Raw genomic sequence first — 25,068 nt, forward strand, 5'->3', positions numbered from 1 at the left:
AACCTGCATGATTTTTACACGACTTCCACACGACTTATTTACGACTTCTGCAGCAAGCATCGCCGTATACGCGTCTCTCACGGTCGCATTTATCTTCGCTTCGCTCTCGTACTCTTTGTCCTGCAATTAATTAAAGTACGTACAGTCCGCGCCGGCAGTCACTCTTTCCGTCAGCGATCGACTCGCGCGCAAGGCCGAGTCGGTGTGTGTGAGTGATTTCGATAAAAGGAATTGGATCGATACAACATTTTCTTGGTACCATTATTGTATTCATGAGATTCAGGATGACGGCTGTGTGGCGTGGTTCTTTTCGCAAGGAAAGAAAAGTTCCGTTTCTAGAATACCGTCGCAATCATTTCTTTTGTACATCCGTTAATTCTACCCGAGCGATTATATCTCTTCCCTCGGAATTCAACGGATTCGTTGCATGCTCGTGAATCGACTTCGGACGCGACATCGTCGACTTCGGAACGAAATTACAACTCGTGAACCTCGCTTTCGTCGCTTAAATTCTCAAATTCTTTAATCGATGCTAATCGTTGCTGGAAAGCTGGTAATCGAGTCGAAAGGAAACTCGGTAACGAAATCAGCCTGTCGATACCAATTGCCGAAGACGTACCGGAAAGACGTACTACTTTTCGAATGAAAGCTTATTTCCACCGTGCAATTCTCCCGACGCTTTCGTCTCGTTTCCAAGGATCCGCGCGCGCGCGCGCGCTCGTTCGCTAATCACGAAAGCAGCCGAGCTTCGAATTCGAGATATCGGTAGCGATCGTCGGCCGCGTCCCGCGCTCTCGGTAGCCGAAGTTGCAGGGTCGCGGTCGTTTAATTACAAGGATATTCATCGTCGTCCGGGACGGATCGTCTGGAGGCTGGTGGGCTGCGGTGGATCGATTCGCTAACGAACGGCTATTGTTCCAGGGTCGGACAACATGAATTCTAGCGGCGAGTCCGGGGGCACGATGACCGAGGACTACGAGGTGACCGGCTGCGGTCCACCGGAAGAGGAGACGGGCTCGAACTTGCCGGTGTGGGAGGCCGCGGCGGCTTCCTTGACCCTCGGGTTCCTGGTGCTGGCGACCGTCCTCGGCAACGCTCTGGTGATCCTGAGCGTGTTCACGTACCGGCCGTTGAGGATCGTGCAGAACTTCTTCATCGTGTCTCTGGCGGTGGCGGACCTGGCGGTGGCGATCCTCGTGATGCCGTTCAACGTCGCGTACCTGCTGCTCGGCAAATGGATCTTCGGGATCCACCTGTGCAAGCTGTGGCTGACCTGCGACGTTCTCTGTTGCACCGCGAGCATCCTGAACCTGTGCGCGATCGCGCTCGACCGATACTGGGCGATCACCGATCCGATCAACTACGCGCAGAAACGCACCCTGAAGCGGGTGCTGGGAACGATCGCGGGCGTGTGGATCCTCTCGGGGGCGATCAGCTCGCCGCCGTTGGCCGGCTGGAACGACTGGCCCGAGGAGCTGGAGCCCGGCACGCCGTGTCAGCTGACGAGGAGGCAGGGCTACGTGATCTACTCGTCGCTGGGCTCGTTCTTCATACCGCTGCTGCTGATGAGCCTTGTCTACCTCGAGATCTTCTTGGCCACGAGGAGAAGGCTCCGGGAGCGCGCCAGACAGAGCAGACTGGGCGCCGTCCAGTCGACCAGGCACCGGGAGGCCGACGACAACGAGGAGTCCGTCAGCTCGGAGACCAATCATAACGAGAAGTCGACGCCGCGGACCCACGCGAAACCCTCGCTGATCGACGACGAGCCCACCGAGGTGACGATAGGCGAGGAGAGAAGACACGCGACGACCTCCTCGTCGAGGCGGACGGCTGGCAGCAGCCGAGCACCGCCCACCACCACCACGGTCTACCAGTTCATCGAGGAGAGACAGAGGATCTCCCTGTCGAAGGAGAGACGCGCCGCGAGGACCCTCGGCGTGATCATGGGCGTCTTCGTGGTCTGCTGGCTGCCGTTCTTCCTGATGTACGTGATCGTGCCGTTCTGCCCGGCCTGCTGCCCGTCCGACCGCGTGGTCTACTTCATCACGTGGCTCGGCTACGTGAACAGCGCCCTGAACCCGCTCATCTACACGATCTTCAACCTCGACTACAGGAGAGCCTTCAGGAGGCTGCTGCGCATACGCTGAACAACCAACCGCCAGTCGATTCGGATCGCTCTCGCCAGCTCCCTGCCTCGGGAACGCCGCTCTCGAGAACCGTGTCTCTCGGTGGCTAGAAAACTCTGTTGTTCCTCGTTCTCGTTGCGTCGCTCGGCGCCGGTTACGACCGAGCTTCCTCGGCGAGACGCCTCGCCGGACCTCTGGCATCGGGGGAATCCGGGGGATCATGGGAATCATGGGAATCGGGGGGTCGCACCGACGCGATATCCAGTTTATGTCCGTCGCCGGAACGATCGAGCGGTCTTCGGGGCTCCCACGGCCAGCGCACCAAACCAAATTACCGGGAATTTCAATGAAACCCGGCCCTCTCTGTGCGCCGCTCTACTCCGCTGCCCCGGTCCGCATGCTCGCGCGTTTATTTTCCGTCAGGAGGACGGGAAATCCTGGCGAGACCGTGGTCGCGCCACGTGAATTTCGCCGCACGGTGATGAGGCTCGATCGATCATAGCCTTCTCCGGAACGATCGGTCCCCGCGATATTAAGCCCGGTGTACCACCCGCACGATCGTTGAATTTTCGAGTCTCCGAGCCGCGCAACCATCGTCTCGAAATTCTACCGTGGCCGTGAATGATTGATACTCCTTTAATGGGGTCTCCGTGTGGCGGACCAAGAATGGTTGGACTCGCCGGCATTCTTCCAGCGAATAATTAACACTCGCCGGCTCCGCGCTCTACGCGCGCGTTTTCCTTTCCGTGGTCGAAATAAAAGGCGCGGACGCGCGTTTCTTAATCGCGCGCTTCGCGATCTAACGAGTAATGAAACAACGACGATGCTCGGCACCTTTCTGTTTTCATCTCGCGCGTCATCTTCGTCGAGGTTGTCGAAAAAGCTGTACGGTTGAGTCTCGTGTAACGCGAATTCCTGAGACCTGAAACTCCTTAATTGATCTTCGGTTTGGAGGCCAAAGTGGACAATTTGGGAAGAGGAGGTTAGATTATGCGAGGCTTGTGACTTGTTTTTATTGTTGTTGACAATCGGTTGCTATGAAAACGAGCCGCAAGGCTCGCGTAATCGTGTCTCCTTTTCTCTAAATTGTCTATCTTTGCGTACAAGCTGAGCGTCGATTAGAGAGAATTTACTACAGCGCGCGACATACAGTAATACCTCCTTAATTGACGCTCAGCTTAAAAACAAAAGTGGACAATTTGGGACGAGGAGATATTATTATTCGAACCACGTTTTTGTAGTTACCGATTGTCAACAATTATAAGAACGAGCTGCAAGACTCTAATAATCGTATCTCTTCTTCCCCAAATTGTCCATTTTTGTGGACAATCTGTGCGTCAATTTGGGATACATCACTGTATATATATATATACAACTCTCGTCCGTCCCCTTCTCTGCAGTATAACGACTTCTTTGATATCGAATTGATACAACGATAAAGGACAGCTAAGATGGAACGATGAACGATTAACCCTTTGCACTCGAATGGCGACTCTGCGGCGCCACTAGAAATTGGTATACTATTTTTCAAAATCATTCTGAAAGCATCGAACTCGTTTATATTTAAAAGAAGCTATTAAAATTCCATTGTACTTGCCAATAAGTTCAATTTCACATGCACAAATCGCAATAAATTATATAAAATAGAAATACTGTAGATCGGAAATCATGTTTTGGATTTCGAATTCAAATAGCTTCGACTGCAAAGGGTTAACCCAGCTAGCTAGCTGTTGAAATTCCTTGAAAAGGCTTTTCTTCAGATTTTGTCCAAATATCGACAACGCTTTCATAAAATACACAATTTAATAAAGACTATCATAGTCTTCAGACTATCATATAATATCCTTTTGAACCAGTTAGCCGATTTTGTCGAGAATACTCGTCGCGAAGAAACGCAACATTTCGCGATCGAACGAGTACACCGTCGAAAACCATACACAACTAACCGGTTACATAATAAAAATCTAAGACGAGGTTATATCAAGGTTTAACGTTGATCGTTCCACTGTGTTCGGAACGAATAAACCGATCTACGGAACAGATTAATTCTTCGGCGACCGTGACAACCGTGTCAAATTGACGCGAGCGACGGGCGAGGCTTAACCGCGTTATACGAGAGTTTTTACCGTGCGGTAAATACAGCGTTTTATCGTTATAAAGTAACACGCGTTAGCTAGTTTTCGGACTCGGCAGGCTTAGCGTTAATCTCGGTTAAAAATGAAACAATCCATCTATAGTTGTTGCTCGGTTCGAAGCTTTCGCTCGGCGATCGAGCGGCTCGAGCGCGGGGGAAACGCAGTTTTTCATCCGACGGATATCGTTGCCTTTCCGAGCGCGTAGACAATTGATCGCCGCAGAAGGAGTATCGATCATTTAACCGGCACGATGGGAGATCCGAGCCGGCTCGCGTCGGAGGCTTCCGCGGCTGCTTTTCCATCGGCGTGTCGTTTTATTTCGGGGCGCCGCGGCACCGGAGACGGCGCATCCGACGCGCGGCGAGACGGATTAATAAAATGTAAAGAAAAAAAAACAAGAAAAGAAGAACCGCGTCGGCATTTTTCATCGCGGACGCGTCCACGCGTGTCGCCAGTCGCGACGGATTTCGCGCCGCTGCGATCGCCGCCGCTTCGCAGCTCCTTTGTCCGGCTCTCATTTTTTCCCGGCGGTTTTCGGCGGAAAATTCGCGCGCGCGCCTGTATTTCGCTACAATACGCGCGACGGGTTCGACGAGGCGAGGGACCGGTTACAAATTCGTCAGGCGTTAAAGATTAACTGCGACGACGGGGGACGCGATAGTCTAATTTCGCAGTGGCAGCCGCGAGCCCCGTTTCATTAAAGTTGCTCCATTAATCCTGCTGGCTGACTGGGGAAACAAGCGCACGGATAGCGGATCTTGAGGAAATTGAAGCTGCAACCGCGCGATCGTTCCGCGTCCCCCCGTCCCCCCTCCGGCCAATTTCGGCCGCCATTACGGGAACCGGGGAGCCTGCGGGAGACCGGAAGTCGATCGTTCGGTCGCCGGACCGAGCTTCGAGGTTCTCCATCGCCGAGGAAACCGTCGACGGTCCGTTCGGTGCGCCGTCGGTTCTGCGAACGCCGGCCGGTTCGCCGAACCGCTTTTCACAGGATTCGGTGTCTGCAGGATCGCTCGTCGAAGACGGACAATGGAAACATCTCGGAAGACGAGAGAAATTCGTATCCGATTCTCCGCAGGAATCGCTTGGAAATCTGTTCGAAAGACGAGCATCGGCTGGAAAATGTTTTCGACCGTCGAGTAAACGTTTCGACGTTTTGCAATTGCAAGTTTTACGATTCCATGGCAACCATTTGCCAGGCCCGATTGCATTGTTTAACGCTAAAAATTCTTTACCGCGGTCAAAGTGACCGAAGAGTCTTATTTTGCAATTCTGCAAAGTTCCGAGAAGTTCTTCCGTGAAAAACGCTTGAATAAGTTATATTATTGGAGCAAGTTTTATAATGAAAACTTTGCAAATTCTAAATAAGTTCGGTCTTCTCAGTTTTGCGAAGCAGTACAGGCCAGTTAGTATTACTGCTTGTGTTAACCCTTTGCACTCCGCTGTCCCCTCTCGTGGGACATCGTAATTCTAGCACATCACTCGGATGTCCCCTCTCGTGGGACATTCAAGTTTATTAGCGATTACGGGGAATTGAGTTATTTCAGCGCAACTTTTTTGGACATGCATGTTTGCCTGAAGTTTTCTCTTGAAATGGCACAAGAAATCGAATCAAAATATAGTAAAATTACTAAGATATATACAAGAAATGTCAGCGAGTTTTGACGAGAACGCGAGAGGCGTGCTCACGACGGTCCGAGCGCTTCAAAGACGCCACTTGAAAAGAGCAATAAGGCAAGTTTGTAGAAGAAAGATCGGTATGCGAACATAGCACGCACTGTATAGCGAGATTTATAGTCATAAAATCTGGAGGAAAAGATTTTCAAAGCTGAACTCGGTCTGGTTTGAAGCGTCGAGCGGTATAGATAGATCTAACGAGTGAGAAAATCGGAAAAGTGATTCTTCTCTTGGTAAATAAATTGTTTGGTAAAAGTTTCTTTGGTAAATATCATCTTGCGAGTTATAGTAATAACAATTAGAAATTTTCAACCTATGTATTTATTCATATTTTTCATTAGAACAATGGTAAAACGATCAAACACGAACGAGTCTCATGACACAAGTAGTAGCGAAGATGAGCTCCAGATAGACGTTTATACAGATATGTTAGAAATGTTATTACAGATATGTAGAAGGTTTTTTTCTACAGTTAGTCTATCGTTTTGATAGCAGTGATAGTGATATCGTCCAAGCAACAAGGCGACGAGAGAAAGAGTACGCATAGATAGCGATTGCAACAACAAAACAAAATTATAAAAAATAAAATATTGATTTTTTTGCAAATTTCTCGATTTCAGTCAAATTCATATAAGTCCAATATCATTATAATATGTTAGTTAGTTCCAAAATCATACTAAATAATACGAGGGTCTGTAAATGCCCGTTTCTGTCGAAAAGTGGCGCCGAGTAGCTGGTAGCCAACGTCCAGAATAGTTCGGAGTGCTAAGGGTTAAGTAACAATAAATCTAGCGAGTCGGTCGAAACGCCCGGATTCGCGTCGTCTTGCGTCAAAGTTGCCGAACTTGCAGAGAGTACTCTTTCGTAGAAACTGAGATTGAATGGTCCAAATTATCGCAGTCGTCTTATCGATAAACTGCGGAAGTTTGCGCGGCTGTGTACAGCATCCGGCGAATGTGCAAGATATACGCGAGATACACGCAAGATGTATACGCGAGGCAAGTGCTGTGTTCGTGGCCCGGAAACAAGTGACTAAATCCGCAGCACGCTGCGGTAACAGTCTCGGCAACAATTGCAACACCGCGATATCGACATCGAAATTGTTTCCCAAGGGGCAAAATAGACGAGCGCGTTTCGCGCGACGAGGCGAGGCGCGGAGTCGCGTTCGTCGGCAACGAATAGACGACCGATTGTGTTATATTGTTAATCTCATGAAAGGAATGAGACGGAATGAGATAACCCAGCGTGAAAGACGTTCGTCTATCCGACCTCGAGCGCAGAATATGCGAGATACTGTAAATTCTCCCTAAATTTCGTTCGGCTTGTGAACAATAATGGACAATTTTGGAAGAGGAGATTATTCGAGCTTCGCGTCTCTTTTTTATAATCGTTGACAATCGACAACTATAAAAATGAGCCGCTCGAAATAATCGTATCTCTTCTTCCCAAATTGTCCATTTTTGTCTTCGAGCCGAAGGAAAATTGGGAAGAATTTATTGCACGTGCAGAATACATTTTTGAGATCCTGAAATCGTGAAACTAGTTTCTATAAAATATGCATTCGCACAAACTTCCGCAGTCTAGTTACAGAGCAACACGCGTTGGTTACTTTTAGGGCTCGATATTTTTATACTATTAACACTATGCCGTCCGCAGATCTTAGATACGATTCTTTTGTTTGACGGCGGCACAATAGCTTGGAAATTTTAGATTTTAAACAAAATGTCGAAGATGGCGGTAATATAAATTCGTAAAATTAAGATATGTCATCCAAGAATTTTCGTACTTAATTCTTAGTTAAATAAGCACAATGCTATAGTTAGTTTGCTGCCTTTAAACACCTAAGAAATATAGTTCAAATGAAATCAGTTTTTTAAAATGGCATCAAAGCGGTACCACCGGCATACAACAGATAGCTTTTACATCTCACCAGCGTGGTGCCACCGAACGGCATAGTGTTAAGCATCAATTTTGCTACATATATTTTTACTAATTTTTTCGAGATCAAAGTAGACCCGCTTATCGCACCTAATACAAATTTACAATGATTTCAACCGAGACATTAGGCACTTCGAACGTTTAGAACTCGTGGTCAAATATCATTCCAGACCTGCCATTCGATGGTTAAAATTTCCCAAGTTTCTCCAATTTTGTTACATATATTTTCAATAATTTTTTCGAGATCAAAGTAGACCCGCTTGTCGCACCTAATACAAATTTACACCGATTTCAACCGAGACATTATTTCGTACGTTTAGAACTCACGGTCAAATATCATTCCACACCGGTGGTTAAAATTTCCCAAGTTTCTCCTAGGGAATAATTTCATAATCGAACCGCAGACAACCGAGATGCTTCCAATTTCGGTCTCGAACGGCTGCGTAAGAAAATTGTACGGAAAAGCGAAGACGAACGAGAGAGCGACGGAGAACCGACGGTCGACGGAACGATCGGCGGACGTGTACGTTCGCGCCGCCAGCCCCGCGAGCGGAGCCGATCCGCTCGCGTTTACGGATAGGAAATTTTCTACGAAATCGACCAAGACTCCAGTTAAGACGTTTTAGAAGTTAGATCTCCACGGTGTACCGCGCGCGTTGCGTCTACGCCTGGGCCAAGAGCTGCTACCTTTCGTCGGAGGGTGGTCACGCCCCGACGACAGTCCTCTTCGAAACGGACGGGGATTTATTCGTGGAACAATGGGGATGGTTACCCTACTCCGGACGAGGACCCGGCTCGATCGTTCTCTCCTCGAGGAGCCCCGGGGAGAAAGAACGTTTTGTTTCAAGCCGGCTGTCCGATGCCTCGAGGACTCAACCCTCTTTCCGTTCCGCGCCCTGCGAGCAGACTTCGCGAAACGATTCACGGTCACAGCCAATCCATCGAGGATCAGTGCTAACAGAGTCAAGGCTTCGTCTTTGACGCGTTCTGCCCACGCTTCCGACGCGAACGGTCTGGTCCAAGGCACAGCGCGATACAGTTCTGCACAATCTGTGCGTCAGTAAGGGAGACATTAGTGTACCTGGGTTCGACGAGCATACTCGTTGTGGAGAAGTGGCAGTATTTTGGGTCACGGCCTATTTAAATTGTAATTTTTGGTGAAAACGAAAACATTCTCAAATTGCAAAATTTGCAACTGTTTGCAACATTGGCAATATCGACGGCCGGTTTCAACCGGTTACATTAATGTCTCTCTAATTGACGCTCAGGTTGTCTACAAAAATGGACAATTTTGAAAAAGGAGGTACGACTGTTCGAGCCTTCTGGCTCGTTTTTGTAGGTTATCGATTGTCAACAACTATAAAAACGAGCCGCAAAGCTCGAATAATCTCCTCTTCCTAAATTACTTACAGTAATTTACATTACATTACTGTACAGTGATGTCTCTCTAATTGGCGCCCAGGTTGTCTACAAAAATGGACAATTTTGGAAAAGGAGGTACGACTGTTCGAGCCTTCTGGCTCGTTTTTTAAGGTTATCGATTGTCAACGATTATAAAAACGAGCCGCAAAGCTCGAACAATCGTATCTCCTCTTCCTAAATCGTCCATTTTTGTGCGCAATCTGAGCGTCAGTAAGGGAGACATTATTTCTATCATCCAAGGCAGGGCTGGCCAAACTTTTGATCGCTACGGGCGACCTGTTTTTCTTAAATTATAGCGATCATAAGAAAAATAGTAATCGAAAGCCAAAGATAAGTTTAAATTTAAAATAAACGTAGATAAAATATCGGACAGGCTGGCGACTAGGAACAGCTACGCGGTCGACGCTTTGGCCACCCCTGATCTAAGGGGACCTAATTCTCAATGACTATTTTCCTTGTTCATTTTTTTCAATACTTATTCGACTACGATCGCTCGGAACGTTGATTTACAATGATTTTTACTTTTCAAACATTTCTTTGCATCTTGTACTGATCTTTTTGGAACACACACTTTTCTGAAAAAACGTTCAAAAAATTCCGGAATCAAATCTTCCTAGATCGCGCCGAAAATATCGCGCTGTGCGACGGTTCCCTTTCGTTTCGAACCTTCTCGCAATATCGAGATCGTCGAGTAGCAGTTAGCGGGGTCCTCGACCGCAGAAAAGCCGCGGAAACGTTTTGCGACGTCGTTGAAGAAAATTGTTCGCACCGAACGTTGTTCGCGCCGGCGTTAATGATTATCGGAGAACGATGTCGAAGGACCGAGGAAGGGTTGATTCTCGAGGAGCGATCTCGGGTTATCCGTCGAAGAATGACGAGGGTGAGGCCTCGGCGGACGGTATCCAGCCCATTCATTATCAATCGCAAATATTATGGTTGTGAATATTAATAACAAAGAATTCCGGAGCGTCGAGGCGAGAGCGCTGTGTACAGTGAAAGAGAGGAGAGGAGAGGAGAGGTGCGGCGACGCGAAGAGAGCGCCGTCGACGAGGGGTGCACGCGTGCACGAGCTCGCGGCGAGGAGATTGCGGCCGAAGGGAGAGCTATGTGCGGCGGACTGCCTTTGTGCATGGAAATATAGAGGGTGTCCCGTAAACACCGGTTTAAAAATAACAGCCTCGACCGGCTCCTTCCAAGAAGGAATCGTTGAAACGTGCGAAGACCGACGGTGTTTCGACGGTCGTCGGACACCCTCTCCCGTCGGCTGACGTCCTCTTTCCCGCGACACCGGGCGAAGGAAAACCCGAAGATTCAATTTCACCGCTGCTCGACGTTCCACGTCGTTCGTCGAAGTGTCTTCGACGTTGATCCGAGCGTGCGAGGAGGCTTCGCTCCGTTTCGACGGGGGCTCGTAAACTTCCAGAGACCTTCTCGCGTCGGAACAATCGAATAACAAGGGGAACAAGGCCGCGGGGAAAGTTTCGCCGGCGATGGACTCGTTGGAGGTCTTTCCCCGTGAAAAATTACCGAGAACAATCCTTTCGAACGCGGCGTAATTGGTTTCGGCGCCTTTTGTGTCTCGAGTGCTGCTCGCTGGAAATTAGCTGCGGGAAACGGTTGCGAACGCGCGGCACCGCGGCGAGCTCTCCGCTCGCTCTGGAATGTGCTTCCGTTAACGCGACGGATCGCTGAAAGTGTCTGGAAAACGACGAGAACCGAACGGTGCGCCGAAACGAAACGTAATCCCGTATCGGCGCTGGATTTTCCGCGCGGCGATCGTCGACGCCCGATGACAGGACGCTGCGAAACTTTCTCCGGAAGTGTCGCGAACGGTCGCGTCGAAGTAATCTCTCGGATCGGCTAACGGGAGAGACCGGAAACGAGAGATTTCTACGCGCGATCGTCGGCGCGCTCGTTCGTTTCTCGGCGCGGTCGGAGCCCGCGGAGCCGAATCACGCGACTCGGTCGACGATTTACGCGACTCGTCGCCGATTTACGAGCGGCGCAAGGCGACGGGCGTTCCCCTTGTCTGTAAATAAACCGCAGGGAAAGAGGACGGGACAACGAGGGAACGAAGGTGCGACGATGAAACGGAGAAGAGAAGGAAGACGAGAAACGGCGCGACAGCGCGTTCGAGCAGAGATATCGTATCGCGTGGCAACACGTGGATTCCGTCGAGCCAGAGTGAGAGTGCGAGAGCGAAAGAAAACGAAAGAGAGAGAGAGAGACAGAGTGTGTGTGCGTGTGTGCGAGAACAAGAGAGAGAGAGAGAGAGAGAGAGAGAGAGAGAATGCGTGGAGGAAGCGCTAGGTATACGCAGAAACAAAAAGAGGGAAAAAGAAAAAAATAACTCGAGCTCGCCACCAGGGCACTCTATAATAAGGTTGTGATAAGGTTGTGAGAACACGTTCGTAGCCGTGCTACGGGCAACACAAGATTTTTAATTATTAGGATAGACAAATGAGAACGTTACTTTATTCGTGGCACTGTCCAAACCCGGCGCGAGCTCCCGTCCAAGAAGGGGACCACGCGCGACGCTTGAATAGTTTTAGGCGGACGTGAAAGCCGACCTCGGCTGTCTTCCTCTATCCTCCCCGTTTCCAACACCCCTTTTCCCACACCCCTCTCCGAGAAAGCGAAACTCGCCCCCGCCCACGCGATCCGTTTCTTTTACGAGCGCCAAGTCTGTTAACACGGCTGTGAATATTACGCCCGGCGCCGCCTCGAATTCGAGCTTTACGATTCCTCCGGACCGATCGTAAAACACCTGCGCGCACCTGGACCGCCGCGTGCGCCCCTTGGCCCGTCGGACCCTTCCCTCCCTCCGATCGAGCCCGTTCGTTTTTATAGGCCGACCAGTTCCGGACCCGAGAGCTAACGATCGTCGATTAAGGGCGGGCCAATTAGTCGCCCGAGCCCCAGCGTTTCAGCTGTCATTAGGGCTGTTCGGGCCACTTAGCCGCGCTCCCACGGCGAACCTACGCAGCCCCGATATCCTTCCGGAACCCCAGGGAACCTCGGCCGACGGTTAGCCACCCGACCCTGCGCGAACCCTACGTTTGCTCGTCGACGTTCCGACAGATCCGTCGCTTCGAAGGTTCGAGCCGGGTCTTTTCTTCGCGCACCTGGCAGAACACGTTCCACCCGATCGATCGTTTGTCCTCGTAATTGCTCGTTAATGCGCACCGTTCGATGAACGAACGCTTCTCGACAATGGCGGAAACCTCTTCCAGCTGTTCCAGGACGAGCGGATTCCTTGGAGCTGCGACCGTGGTTCGGTATGGAGTTGTGGCGCTGGTAAATCGTTCGGGTGCTATCGCGATGCGAACCGATTCGATAAGAGCGCCCCGTTGATGGGAACCGTAGATCCGCGAGAATTAGATCGGGAGGGGGGAGATGGAATTGAATTCTCGTTTCGGTCGATTTCTTCGCAATCTTCGTCGAGTTCGTTCGCGCTTCTTCGAGGCTCCCGCGGAAATCTGTGTCCCCGGTTCTCCCATTGTTTATCGCCGATTCCATTCGCGAAGAATGCCAGCCTACGTTCTTTCTTGTTAGCGATTCCTCCCGGACTCGATACATCGACTGCCGGTTAACCGATTCTCTCGGTTCGTCCGCACTCGGACGAGTCTTCGGGTTCGATCGGCTTACTAAATTTTTCACGGCTGGACAACCTTCGCACGCGTCGACTGTCTTGTTAATTCGACGGCGCCTTCGTTTCTTTGAAACGTCGAACGTGAACGAGCCTTCGGTGCGGGTAGTTTGCTAAATTTGCTCGAGCTGGACAGCGATACAAGACATCGGTTGCCTTCTTTCTTTCGACTTAACTGGACTCGGTCGAGTCTTTAATTCTTAACGGTCCATCGCCGCCATTCACGCGACAGAAATCGATAAAACCGTAAAATCTGGCAGGAAACTATTGGGATTATGGCTTGGATTATTTCTCAAATGAATACGATATTAATTCTTTTTCTTAAAAGTTTGATTCTCGCGTAGGAGAATATCGCATAGCGTTGTAAAAGGATTGTCGCAATTTTCACACCGTGTCACATCGAACCCGGGTTCCCGAAGAACAGTATTACAGGAGGACAAACAAATTGGTTCAAGTGTTAAATTGTATCGCGGATTCTAAGTTCCTAGGTCTCGTTTTTTCACGCTCCGAGAAATTAATCTTGATTCCAATGCACGCACTGACGGGAAACAGAAAAACCCTACATTCGTATATTTCTATCTTCTCTTATCTCGGATATAGAAATATAGAAGCGCGGCGTTTTATTAATATTGGGATTATGGCGTGGATTATTTCTCAAATGAATACGATATTAATTCTTTTTCTTAAAAGTTTTATTTTTACTTTTATTCGAGAGAAGGTATATGCACGAAATGACCGAGCGACCAAATTCAACCGAGAGACCGGCGACTGAAAATCGCCTGCTTATATATTCTTTTTGGTGCGGTCTTCTCCACCGATCAAAGACGGACATTCGTCGCGTTTTACATTGTATACGCGATACTGGGGTCGCTAACAGTCGGAGCACGATGTGCTCTAACGACACCGGCGATGATGTATCGCGGTGTCTATAATATACAGTTTACATCGCCGTCGGTGCGCGCTGACGAAACCGACGGAAATGTAAACTGATATTTTCGAATCTCAGTCCTAAGGAAACTATAGATTAATTTTTGTCCGAGGCTAAAGTTTCTTTTTCAACAGAAACATTGGAAGAATAGGCACGATCGTTTCGATGAAAATATATCAACGAAGTTTTATTGAAAAAACGAATATCTCTTCTCTATATTTGATACAAAAATTTTCAGTTAGGAATTTCTCTTCTTCTGAAAAACAGTCTGGACTCGGCAGTGTGTAAACTGGAAATAAATAGTTTTGGTCCCCTAAGGGTTAATTTAGACGGATCAGCCGCCTTCTTTCTTTCGATGCTGGATTCATTTTTGGATTCGGCTGAATCCGATCGAGTCCTCTCGGTTATCATAGCTTCGCCGAGGCCTGTTTTGTAGACGCGAGACGCTCGCACGCCGCATAATCGCGTCGGAGAGGAATTTGAGAGCAGTCGACGCCGGCGTCCCAACTAACGCGCCCCGTTTTTCATCGAATAATGTGCCAAAGCGGCGGAAAAGGCTGTTAGCGAATTCCGGGACAATGCACGTTGCATCGAACCGTGTGTCACGGCGAACGATCAGCGAACAGGAACGCGGATCGGGCCGAAACACGATTTTTATTTTCACGGAAGGCCGCGTTTCACGGCCGTTTCCGCCGGAACGAAGTTTCCATCGACGAGGGAAACCTGGCGGTCGGCCAACCAACGAGGACGTCACCGCGACATCGGGGCAATTACGCGGCGCCGAGTAATTAAGGAGCCCTCGAAAGACACCGGCCGACGCCGAGCCGGGGCCCGACAACTTCCGCGGCCGGGACACGCGTCTCCCATCGTCGAGAGAAACGCTCGCCAAACGGTCAACAAAGAATCACGGACTGTCGCCTCCTCGTGAAATTCGACAGTTCGTTTCGGTGACGATATTAGCTTTTGATATTATTAGACTGTATTTATTCTCGAGTTATTGCGATTATTAACACTTTAATCAACCGAATGAGGAGATCTCCCCGTTTTAAATTCGGTCGATTGATGACCGAATGGGAAATTAGAATTACTAAATTATATTATTATAATTTCTAAAGATTAAAAATGATTGCTTCATTTTATTAAGATTTGCAAGAGGTACGAACGTTGAAGAAGTAATCGATGCTATATAAGTTAGTTTCGCTATTTTTATTTAATTGAATGAAATATTTTAATTTTGGCGCGGTGAAAGTGTTAAAAGAGAAGACATATTTTCGTCACATTTTTGAATATTTTGACCGATGAATTAAACGAATTATACGGTTACCATAGATTAGCTTAACTCTAAATTATCGTAACAATAAATTTGGTCGGTAAACGACGCGCATTTTAATAAACAATAACACTCGTTCTTTCTCACAATGAGGAAAATGTGATTTACGCTATACCATGACTCTAACTCGCTCGATTAACTTTGACGATTTTTATTTTGCACAAAGAAATGCAGTCCAGCCTCCGTTGTCTAATCCACCGATATCTAAATTCCTAATTAGCTAAAATGTTTCACGTTTAAATAGATCAATCTAACACAGTTTTTCAACTGGCAGTGAGATTTTTATTAACTATTAGTGAGATTTTCGATCAGTGTGCTACTCTAAGAGGAATCCTGAGATTCTCCTTTTTTTCTGACATTCCAAAACAAAATCATTAGATTACGTTACTTGTTGCTACACGAGTGAAATTGCTATTCCCATTGAACAATTCACCGAGAAGTCGTTAACTATAAATTGCATACACCGTCGGATGACGCGTAATTTTACCGTTCCCACTAAGCAGCTGTTCCATTGTCCGTTTATTCTCGTCTTCTTGCTCGATTCGAACGAACGAGGTTCCACCTTTATTTCGCTGTTTTCAAGCTATATCGCGATACGAACTAATCGCGAGTCATGATCGTCGCAAATAATTTCGCGTCGTCGTGCGAACCCTATAAAACGGTGACGCGGCGGATTCGTCTAAGAGCTCGCGTGTTTCCCGGGACGGAGAGGATAGTAGATGGCCTGCGACCGGGATTCCGGGATGACCCGGAACGGCCACTCGACGTCTAAACCCACACCAGCGTGTCCCGGAAATCGAACGGACGACCGCCTGTAGATTCTTCGATTCGCCGGAGCACGTGACTGTTTGGCCCAGTTTTTCCAACAGTTTTCCGGATCGTCTCCCGTTTTCACCGGCTGTTTTTCCAACGGCTGCTCGCGCTTCGTTTGCGTAAGCGGTGCCGATGCGCGGCTCGTCGTCGACGTTTTTTTTCCTCGTCCGCGACGCGAACGGAGAATCAAACTGTCGGTCGATGTCCTTTGATCGAGATTTCGAATCGATTAGAGAGACGGTCGGCCTCCGTCCGCCTCCCCCCATCCTCCTCCTCTTGGCCCCTGCCCCGCCGAATCTAATTAAAGTCCCCGGAGTACCGACTGCGCGCAATTACTCGACCCGCAAAGACTCCGGCAGTTTTTGCTTAATCTTTTCGCCGCTACCCTCGGCGGCCGATCAGCTTATTATAATGACGCCGGGCATTGTTACGCTCGAGGAGCCGTGGAACAATGAGCGTTACAAACGGGTCCGTACAACGAAGACCGCGGCAACGTCGTTTCGTCGGCCCCAAAATGGCTTCCAGGTTCATTATGCATGCGGTATTCGTTGCTCCGTGCCGGGCACGGGCGAAACTTCTCGCGCGAAGCTGTTGCCGCTGGTTTGCGGGACACCGAGTGTCAAGCACACCGCGGAAACTCCGTTCGCCGAGTCGTTACTATTATTTTCATTACACCGATGCAATAATGGGGGAGGGAAAATTCAAGCTCGCGGAATTTGAACCGCGGAACCGTAATATCTTCAACGACTCGACTCGTTTCCCTGATAAACACTCCGCAGGAAATAGAAACGCTCGGACGCTCGGACTTTTTGACTGCACGTTTCAGGAGGAATGTTGATATTTAACGTCGTTAAAGCTGCGCATTCCGGTAATTGCGTGTGCACACGATTTGCCCGTGTAGATATGTAACAACGACTCGGAGATACATTGCTCGTTCTTTCTATCGTCTCGCGTCTTTAAACCTCGCGACACGGTCGCCGGGTTATTTTGGCCCAGAGTACAGCAATGTCTCTCTAATTGACGCAAAAATGGATTCCCAGATTGTCCACAAAACTGGACAATTTGGGGAGAGGAGTTACGATTATTCGAGCCTTGCGGCTCGTTTTTGTAGTTATAAATTGTCAACGATTATAAAAACGAGCCGCGAAGCTCGGATAATCGTATCTCCTCTTCCCAAATTGTCCATTTATAGTTATAAATTGTCAACGATTATAAAAACGAGCCGCAAAGCTCGAATAATCGTATCTCCTTTTTCCAAATTATCTATTTATATTGGGTTGGGGAATAAGTTCGTAGCGTTTTTATCAAAGACGATTTTCTTTGTTGTTCTCGTTAAGCTCGCGAGGCACCCAGGCTCCCAATTTCTCGGCAAATCCCATTGAACGAAGATAATCGAGGATCGTTTTATGATCGCAGTTCATTTTTTCGGCCAATTCACGACTCGTTCGGTGACCGTCCTCCTTCAAAAGTGCTTCGAGACGCTCCTCGTCGAATTCGGAAGGTCTTCCGCTACGGGGCGCGTCGTCGACGTCAAAATCGCCATTTTTGAACTTCGCAAACCATTTCCGTGCTGTAGACTCGCCTACGACACCTTCTCGTATACGTTGCAAATGTCCCGGGCTGCTCCGGCAGCTTTTTGGCCTCGACGAAAAGCGAAGAAGAGAAGGTGTCGAAAACGTTGCTTTTTACCTTCTGGATATTCCATTTCTAAGCCTCGAAAGTAATAAAGCATTAAATTACTCAAAAAGACGATTAGCACAGTTTTGTAGAGCAGAAAGAGCTCTATCGAACGAATATTATACACTTTGTCGAACAGCAAAAGATCGTTGTAAAATAAAAGAAAATATAAAAACGCTACGAACTTATTCCCCAACCTAATAGTTATAAATTGTCAACAATTATAAAAACGAGCCCTCTTCCCAAATTGTCCATTCTTGTGGACAATCTGAGCGTCGGTAAGGGAGACATTACCGTATTTCGACTTCCGGCAATTAAAAATATAACAAACAGCCGTTGCATTGGAAACAACGGAAAGGCTGAGAATTTACAAAAATTATTCGGACAGCCTTAACAGCGGCTGGAGAGAAACCGAGGGCTGCGTTCTTCGTCGATCGTTTCTTCTCCGGCGAACGGACGATGCTACAATTTGTTGTCCAGGACGCGTCCACCGAGACGAGTCGGTAGATAGAAACGAAATGGCTGAGCAACGATCGCGAAATCGATGCCGCCGATCGCATCTGCCGGAGGTATTTTTGGCAAAGAATTTGGAACGAGTCGTTTCGTCCGCTCGGAAGCGTTAAGGGAGCAGAGATCCGGGCGACGCGCGGTGTCCACCGGAGAGAATCCCTATATTTTCCAATGCCGTCGAATGCTCTTGCATCTCCAACCCCGAGCAACCCGCTCCCCCGCGTATTCCCGCGCGCCAGCGAAATTGATCGGAAGGAAATATTGTGTTGATTCCCCGAGGGGCAGAAGAGGTCGCGCGCTCGAACCTCCGCGACACGCGACCTTCACGGGCCTTCTTGGACAGGAGGCTCGGGAGTGCGTAGATATATTATTGTACTACATGATATATTACATTAAACGCTACACTACCGCATCCGCATCGGCAGGGCTTGATTCCGCGATGAGGACTCTCGCGGATCTCGAGGCAAAAACGCGCAGTCGTCCCCCTTCGTATACTTTTCTGTTCGAGATCGTCCCTCCACCCGCGCGTCCTTTGTTCGTCAACGTTCTCGAACGCGTTATCTTTATGGAAGCGACGGAAGAAGAGAACGCCGGTGACTAGACCGCGGATTTCGCGCGTTTACGGCAAAAACGAGTAGAAGCGAGTTCTCCCTAATTCGGCTTGCGGACAAAAATGGACAATTTGGGCGGAAGAGATTATTCGAGCGATTGTTGATTAATCGGCGACTGTTCGTAGCGTTTTTATATTTCCTTTTATTTTACAACGACTTTTTGCTGTTGGCAATCGGTTGGCAATCGATTGTTGTAGTTGGCAATCGGCGACTATAAAAATGATCCGCGAAGCTCGAATAATCGTATCTCTTCTTCTTAAATTGTCCACATTTTTGTTTACAAGCTGAAGGAAAATTCGAGAGGATTTACCGTTATTCGAAACATTCTCAACCTGTTAAAATTATTTAGAGAAGAACTCGACTCATTTTTTACGTAGAAAACTGCTTTTATCCGTCGCGGTATAACAACGAATCAGACTCGCGGTGAAGATATCGTACATAATCTACGGAACAACGTTGTTAAAACGAAAAGGAGAATTTGATTTTTTGGAAGTAAATCGAGACATACAAGACGCAGAAATGATCTCGTTCGATCAGAGAAATCGTTAAAAACGAAGAGGTATATATTATCGACGTAATCGCGACAGAAATCGCAGCGCGATTGTGAGATTTTCGTTAAAATATTTTTATATTTTCATTAAAATATTTCCTTAAGGTATATAAACGTTTTTTATAATTTCAAGAATTGCGAACGAAACGAAAATCGTACCGGGTCGTCCGGTAGTCCGGTGTTAAAGTGCGCAACAAAATAAACGACATATATGAGCCGTTTATTTTGAAAGTGGCCTAAGTCATTTTTCAAAAACATTTATTATATTATATTATTATATATTTATATTATATATATTCACATCATTTTATATATTCTTTTATATATATATATATATATATATATATATATATTCTATATATTTTACATATTCACATTTCTACGTTATACATATAATTTCATGCCAGCAAAGCTGAAAGAACGCAGTGGCCCTTAGGAACACAAAAACATTATACCGCCATGTTATCGATTAGCAATATTGTTAAATTTATTAAAACATGAAAACCTTAAATATCTGAATTTTCAAATAAATGGACTTGGGCCACTTTCAAAATAAACGGCTCACATATGCATTTGTCGACGGCACAGATTTCGAATGTTATCTCGAGCCGTTCGAATTCGACCGCGGTGCGAAAGTATGATTTTGCCCGGGAATTCCACGGAGCACCGGCGGAACGTTGACGGAGAAAATATTTTTGGAAAATTCCCCAGGCACCCTTATCCGCGGATTCCTCGCGTTTTTTCTACGTTCGCGCGGCGTCTCGAGCGTCGCGATCTAGATCCGCGGGATCCTCCGTGGATCTCGTGTAAAAATGGGAAAACACACACACACACTGTGTACGTTGGGCCTGGTCGCCCGATCCAGAGAAACACTATGCTAGAGTACGCGTAACGTATGTATCGAACAAACAAACAGCCAAACAAACAAACAAGCAACCAGACGAACAAACAAACAAACAAATAAACAAGCAAGCAAGCAAGCAAACAAACAAACAAAAATATCTATATATATAAATATATATATACACACGTGTAGTTATTAAATTAAATACTCCGATGGTTGTGATTTACAAGTATAGCAATACTGGGGCTCGAGTCTCGCGACCTATATCGCGCAGAGAGCAACCCCCTCCAATGAATTTATACGTTAACATGTACACGCACGTACACACACGTATAAACGCGACACGCGGGACATCAAACACGCGCACATAAACAACACACACACACACACACAACACATTTCGCTGCATGAATTTTCCGGGGCAAGCCCGGTTTTTCAATTTTGAAAACCTTTTTCGATTCGAGAAAACGATAGAAAGAGAGCGCGAGAGAGATAGAGATAAATAGAGAGAGAGAGAGAGAGAGAGAGAACGTGTGATCTTTCTTCTCGCAAACACCTGTGAAAGAAGAAAGCGCGAGACACGGTGCCACGGCGCATTCAACAATTGTAGCGAGCGTCGAGCGACACTTGTTTGCGTCTTTTTTTTTCGGGAAATGTAACTTTGTTTTGTTAATTGCTCGGCGTGACACGTTGTCGACCCGACGCGGAATCTCCGTCGGGTGATAATTTTGTTACGTTTGTTGCTAGGCTGCGGATTTCAGTGCAGCCGCGGCGCGCGTAGAGAGACCCGCGAAACGCGACAGGTCGTTTACATGAAAAGAGATTACAGAATTACGGTGCCGACGAGACCATGTGCCTCTATGGAAATGGGGATTTATACAAAGGTACGCCGGCTATTCAGCGAGGGCCGTTCTTTTTTCCTTCTTCTATTTTGCCTTTCTCAAAGAAATGTAACTCCGTTAATTAATTATTAAGTGCGAAACGTTGCCGAGGCGCAGCCTCCGCCCGGCGATCATTTCGTTAGGTTTGTTACGCGCGGACCTACGTGCGGACTTTTAACGCGACGACGTCCGTAAGCTCGCGAAACACGGGCGAGCTCTTAGATTAAAACGGATTAAGAACGAGGAGGACGGCGAATAGGAATTCCCTTCCTTTATTCTGGTTTTTATAAAACCGCGTACTCGCGCGCAACGATCCACGGTCTGCTTATTTTCTTACGCGCGTAAGAAGAACCGTTCCCCGCTCTCTCTGTTCCGAAATTGCGCGCGGTCGATCGCGAAAACCGCGTCGCTTTCCGCAAACACGATGCAGCAAAGCGAGGGGGGCCCACGAAAGTTCCACGCGAGAACAAACGATATTCGCCTTTAATTTCACGGATTCGCGAGCCCTGTTCGCTTTGATCGCGGCTAACTATTGGGAGACCAAACAGAGGGAGACTTTTGTGAGCCGATCGAGGAGAAACTATCCGTTCGATCGCGACGCGCCAGCGAAACAATTCCGCGAGACTTCGAGGGGAGAGAGAGCGAGCGAGATTATTTGTGTTAGGCACGATCGCGTAGGACAGGGGTGTCAAACTCAAAAGTTAACTTGGGCCATAATAATAAATAAACAATGCTTCAGGTGGGCCGCAAAAAACAAAATCAATGTTCATAGAAACAAATATTTTTATTTTGATAAATATATAATAATAATTATATATAATTAATAATAATATATTATATTATAATATTAATATATATAATATAATATATATATAATAATATATTATATATATTATTATCCGGCCGATAATATTATTATTATTATTATTATTATTATTATATTAATTATATATTAATTATTATTATTAATTATTATATAATAATCGATTACGTCGATTATATTATATAATATAATCTATATTATATATAGAATAATATATAATATTTTTATTTTATTGTAATAAACATATATAAAGTTAAATTATTGTTTGCGTCCTGATACTTGACATCAAAAATGTTCATCTCGGGCCGCGAGTTTGACACCCCTGGTGTAGGAGACCAGTCCCGCGTAATTTCGTCGGCGCGTCGCTGCGATCGATCGAAGGATCCGAGGAGCTTGCAAGCTCTATCGAGGATCGAAGGCGCCCGCCTCGATCGGATCGTCGAATCTTGACGAGCGGAACTCGCCGGTCCGACGGTGGAAAATGTATATTTTCATCGACGGAACAAAATATAACCGGGCCGATAAAATCGGCGACGGCCGGCGCCGTCGCGCTCGTTCGCGATCGAAAGTTTGTCCGAATTTTCGAAAGCGCGACCGGCCGATCTCGCCGGCATTCATCGGCCGCGGGAATCCGGGTCCGCGGAAAACCCGTTAATAAATTCCCGGCGAATACCAGTTCGCTCGGACACGTCGAACGCCATTCATTAATACACGGACACAAAGAAATTTCCATCCGCTGCAGCCGCATTCCAATTATGGAAATCAATCAGCCATCGCTCGGAACACACTCGAGCAATCAACAAGCCCGGTTTCCTGCGCCCGCGCCAACGCGATTGTTACTTTCACGGGCCAAGTTCCACCGGCTCGGACTTGCCGCGATTTTTTTTCCGAAACCCCTGTTCGCAACCCTTAACCTTTTAGGTACGGCTGAATTCTGCGCGAGGCTATTTATCTGAACGGCAGAGTCTAATGTGTACTGTACAGAGTCCGATACTGTATATACAGGGTGTCCCAAATATGTCTCGCAATCCAAAAGTGACGGGTTCCTCGGGCCATTTGAAGCAACTTTTTCCTTTACAAAAATGTTCTCCGAGGCACCGTTAACGAGTTATTAACGAAAAACAGTGACCAATGAGAGGCGAGCTCGGCTGGCGCGAGGCGATCGAGCCAATGAGCGGAACTGGGCTTCGCGCGCTGGTTGGCTGGACCGCCTCGCGTCAGCCGTACTCGATTCTTATTGGTCACTGTTTTTCGTTGATAACTCGTTAACGGTGCCTCGGAGAAAATTTTTGTAAAGGAAGAAGTTGCTTCAAATGATCCGAGGAACCCGCCATTTCCGGATTGCGAGACATTTTTGGGACACCCTGTAGACTGTTGTAAATCGATGCGAAGACAAAAGAAGTGTGAAACAATGCGTATGAAGACGATTATTTGGTTCGAACGATGAGCGAGTGAGCTACCAGAGCAAGCCACTATAGTGGCGCGTCGTCCAGAGAGATGACATCCGCGAAAGCCACTATAGTGGCGTGTCGTTCTGAAAGATGACATCCGCGAAAGCCACTATAGTGGCGTGTCGTGCCTAAAAGCTTAAGTGGGCCACTCTCGTCCCCGGAACTAATTGTTTCCGCTGTTTTCCGGGCGACGAGTCGCGGATTGATAAATCGTTCGATCGCAGACCGTCCGACCGGACGAGTCGGTGATCATGAACAATCGCGCGGTAATCCTAACGGCGTTATCGTTGCGACGTTAATTTTACAACATCAACATATCCTTGTTATCCTGCGGATGTATCGATACAAAAATTATAAGGCATCGTTTATCGTTGTGATAATTGTAATCAATTATTTTGGGCACAATTAGATTTCCTTGTACGGGGTGCCGGCGTCGAGGGGTTGACTACACGGTCGCCAGCATCGATTAGGCGAACTCGTTTCGTCGGCTCGTAGTCTTTCTTCCTGGACGTCGGGAACGCGACACGGTATTTTACGAAACTTTCAATTTGTATCTCGATCGTTTGGCTGTGTTCGTTCGTTGGAAGAGATCGAGGAGGAGGATCGTGCGAGAGCGAGAATTAATTTTCTACGTACACATCACGTCCGCGGCGAACGACGATAAAGGATCACCTCTTCCGGATCCACGAACAATTGCGCGCTGGTTAATTAAACGCTGATTACGGTCGAATAATGTGCCGCTTAAGGGTCGAATCGAGCGATCCTAATTACACTTTGAATCGACGAGGCATTCGCTCGACCCTTTCGCGTCGACTTTTACGAAACGTTGTAGTAGCATTCGATCTCCGACTCGCGTCGGAACGCAAAGATATCTGAACCGAGAACCTTCGACTTTCTTACGAAAATGTTTGCGCGGAGATTCGCGATGCGAATGCGATCGATTGGGCGCGAGAGGGTTGAGAACGAGCGTGGAAGGATGAGATCCTTCGCGAAGCTGAAGCCTGAGATTTTGAGCGATCGCGAGCGGAGTGAGAGAGAAAAATAGGGAGAAAGAGAGAGAATGCGTGCGAGAGAGAGAGAAAGAGAGTGTGCGTGTCTTCTGATTAAATAAGACTTGTGCGTTAGTTTAAACGATACAGAGACTATAACAGTGTTACGAGGTAGCCGGAGGCCGGCTCTCCTCGGTGAAGAGATTTCTAAATCGTTCTTGTAGCTCCGATTTCCGACGCGGAAATCCGGAAATCCGCTTCAGGGGCGGACCGTTCAGTGTCGGGGCACCTCGGCGACGGTGACCACGGAACGCGCGAACGCTCGAGCGAGAAGACATTCGCGCGGCGAGTGCGGCGAAGAGAATCCCGCGAAGCCCAGAATTACGCGCGGTCGGCGGGAGGAGACGCCGCCGCCGTTCGTTAATCGGTTAATCGAATATCGTCGAGCGACGGGCATCGATTGTAAGCGGGGCATCTCGGTCGGCTCGGACCGCGGCCAGCGAGAGAAAACGATTGTTGTACGTGTCGGTTGTCCTTCGAGCCGAGCCCCCGTTTCCGAGTTTCGTGCGAGCGCGCGCCTGCTGCGAGTGATATGTGAGAAAGAAATAAAACAAACAAACGACATCAACCAGAAATATATCTATATCTATCTAGACTCTATATATGCATATACATATACGTACGAAATGGTACCAGTAAAATGTGGAAACCCTT

The 25,068-nt window shown here is 47.8% G+C and overlaps 1 protein-coding gene across 4 annotated transcripts in view; it reads left to right on the forward strand.

The window, feature by feature from the left end:
• Oct-TyrR (Octopamine-Tyramine receptor) overlaps window positions 1-25,068 on the forward strand; it is a 167,482-nt gene extending 142,414 nt beyond the window's left edge. For all 4 annotated transcript variants that reach the window (XM_033467076.2, XM_033467078.2, XM_033467077.2 and 1 more), the window contains one exon: window positions 922-25,068. In XM_033467076.2, coding sequence (XP_033322967.1) covers window positions 933-2,147 — 1,215 coding nt within the window. In that variant the 5' untranslated portion in view covers window positions 922-932 and the 3' untranslated portion in view covers window positions 2,148-25,068. The remainder of the gene's footprint in view (window positions 1-921) is intronic.

The sequence above is a fragment of the Megalopta genalis genome, chromosome 7 (genome assembly GCF_051020955.1).
Source record: "Megalopta genalis isolate 19385.01 chromosome 7, iyMegGena1_principal, whole genome shotgun sequence".
Taxonomy (NCBI): Eukaryota; Metazoa; Arthropoda; class Insecta; order Hymenoptera; family Halictidae; genus Megalopta; species Megalopta genalis.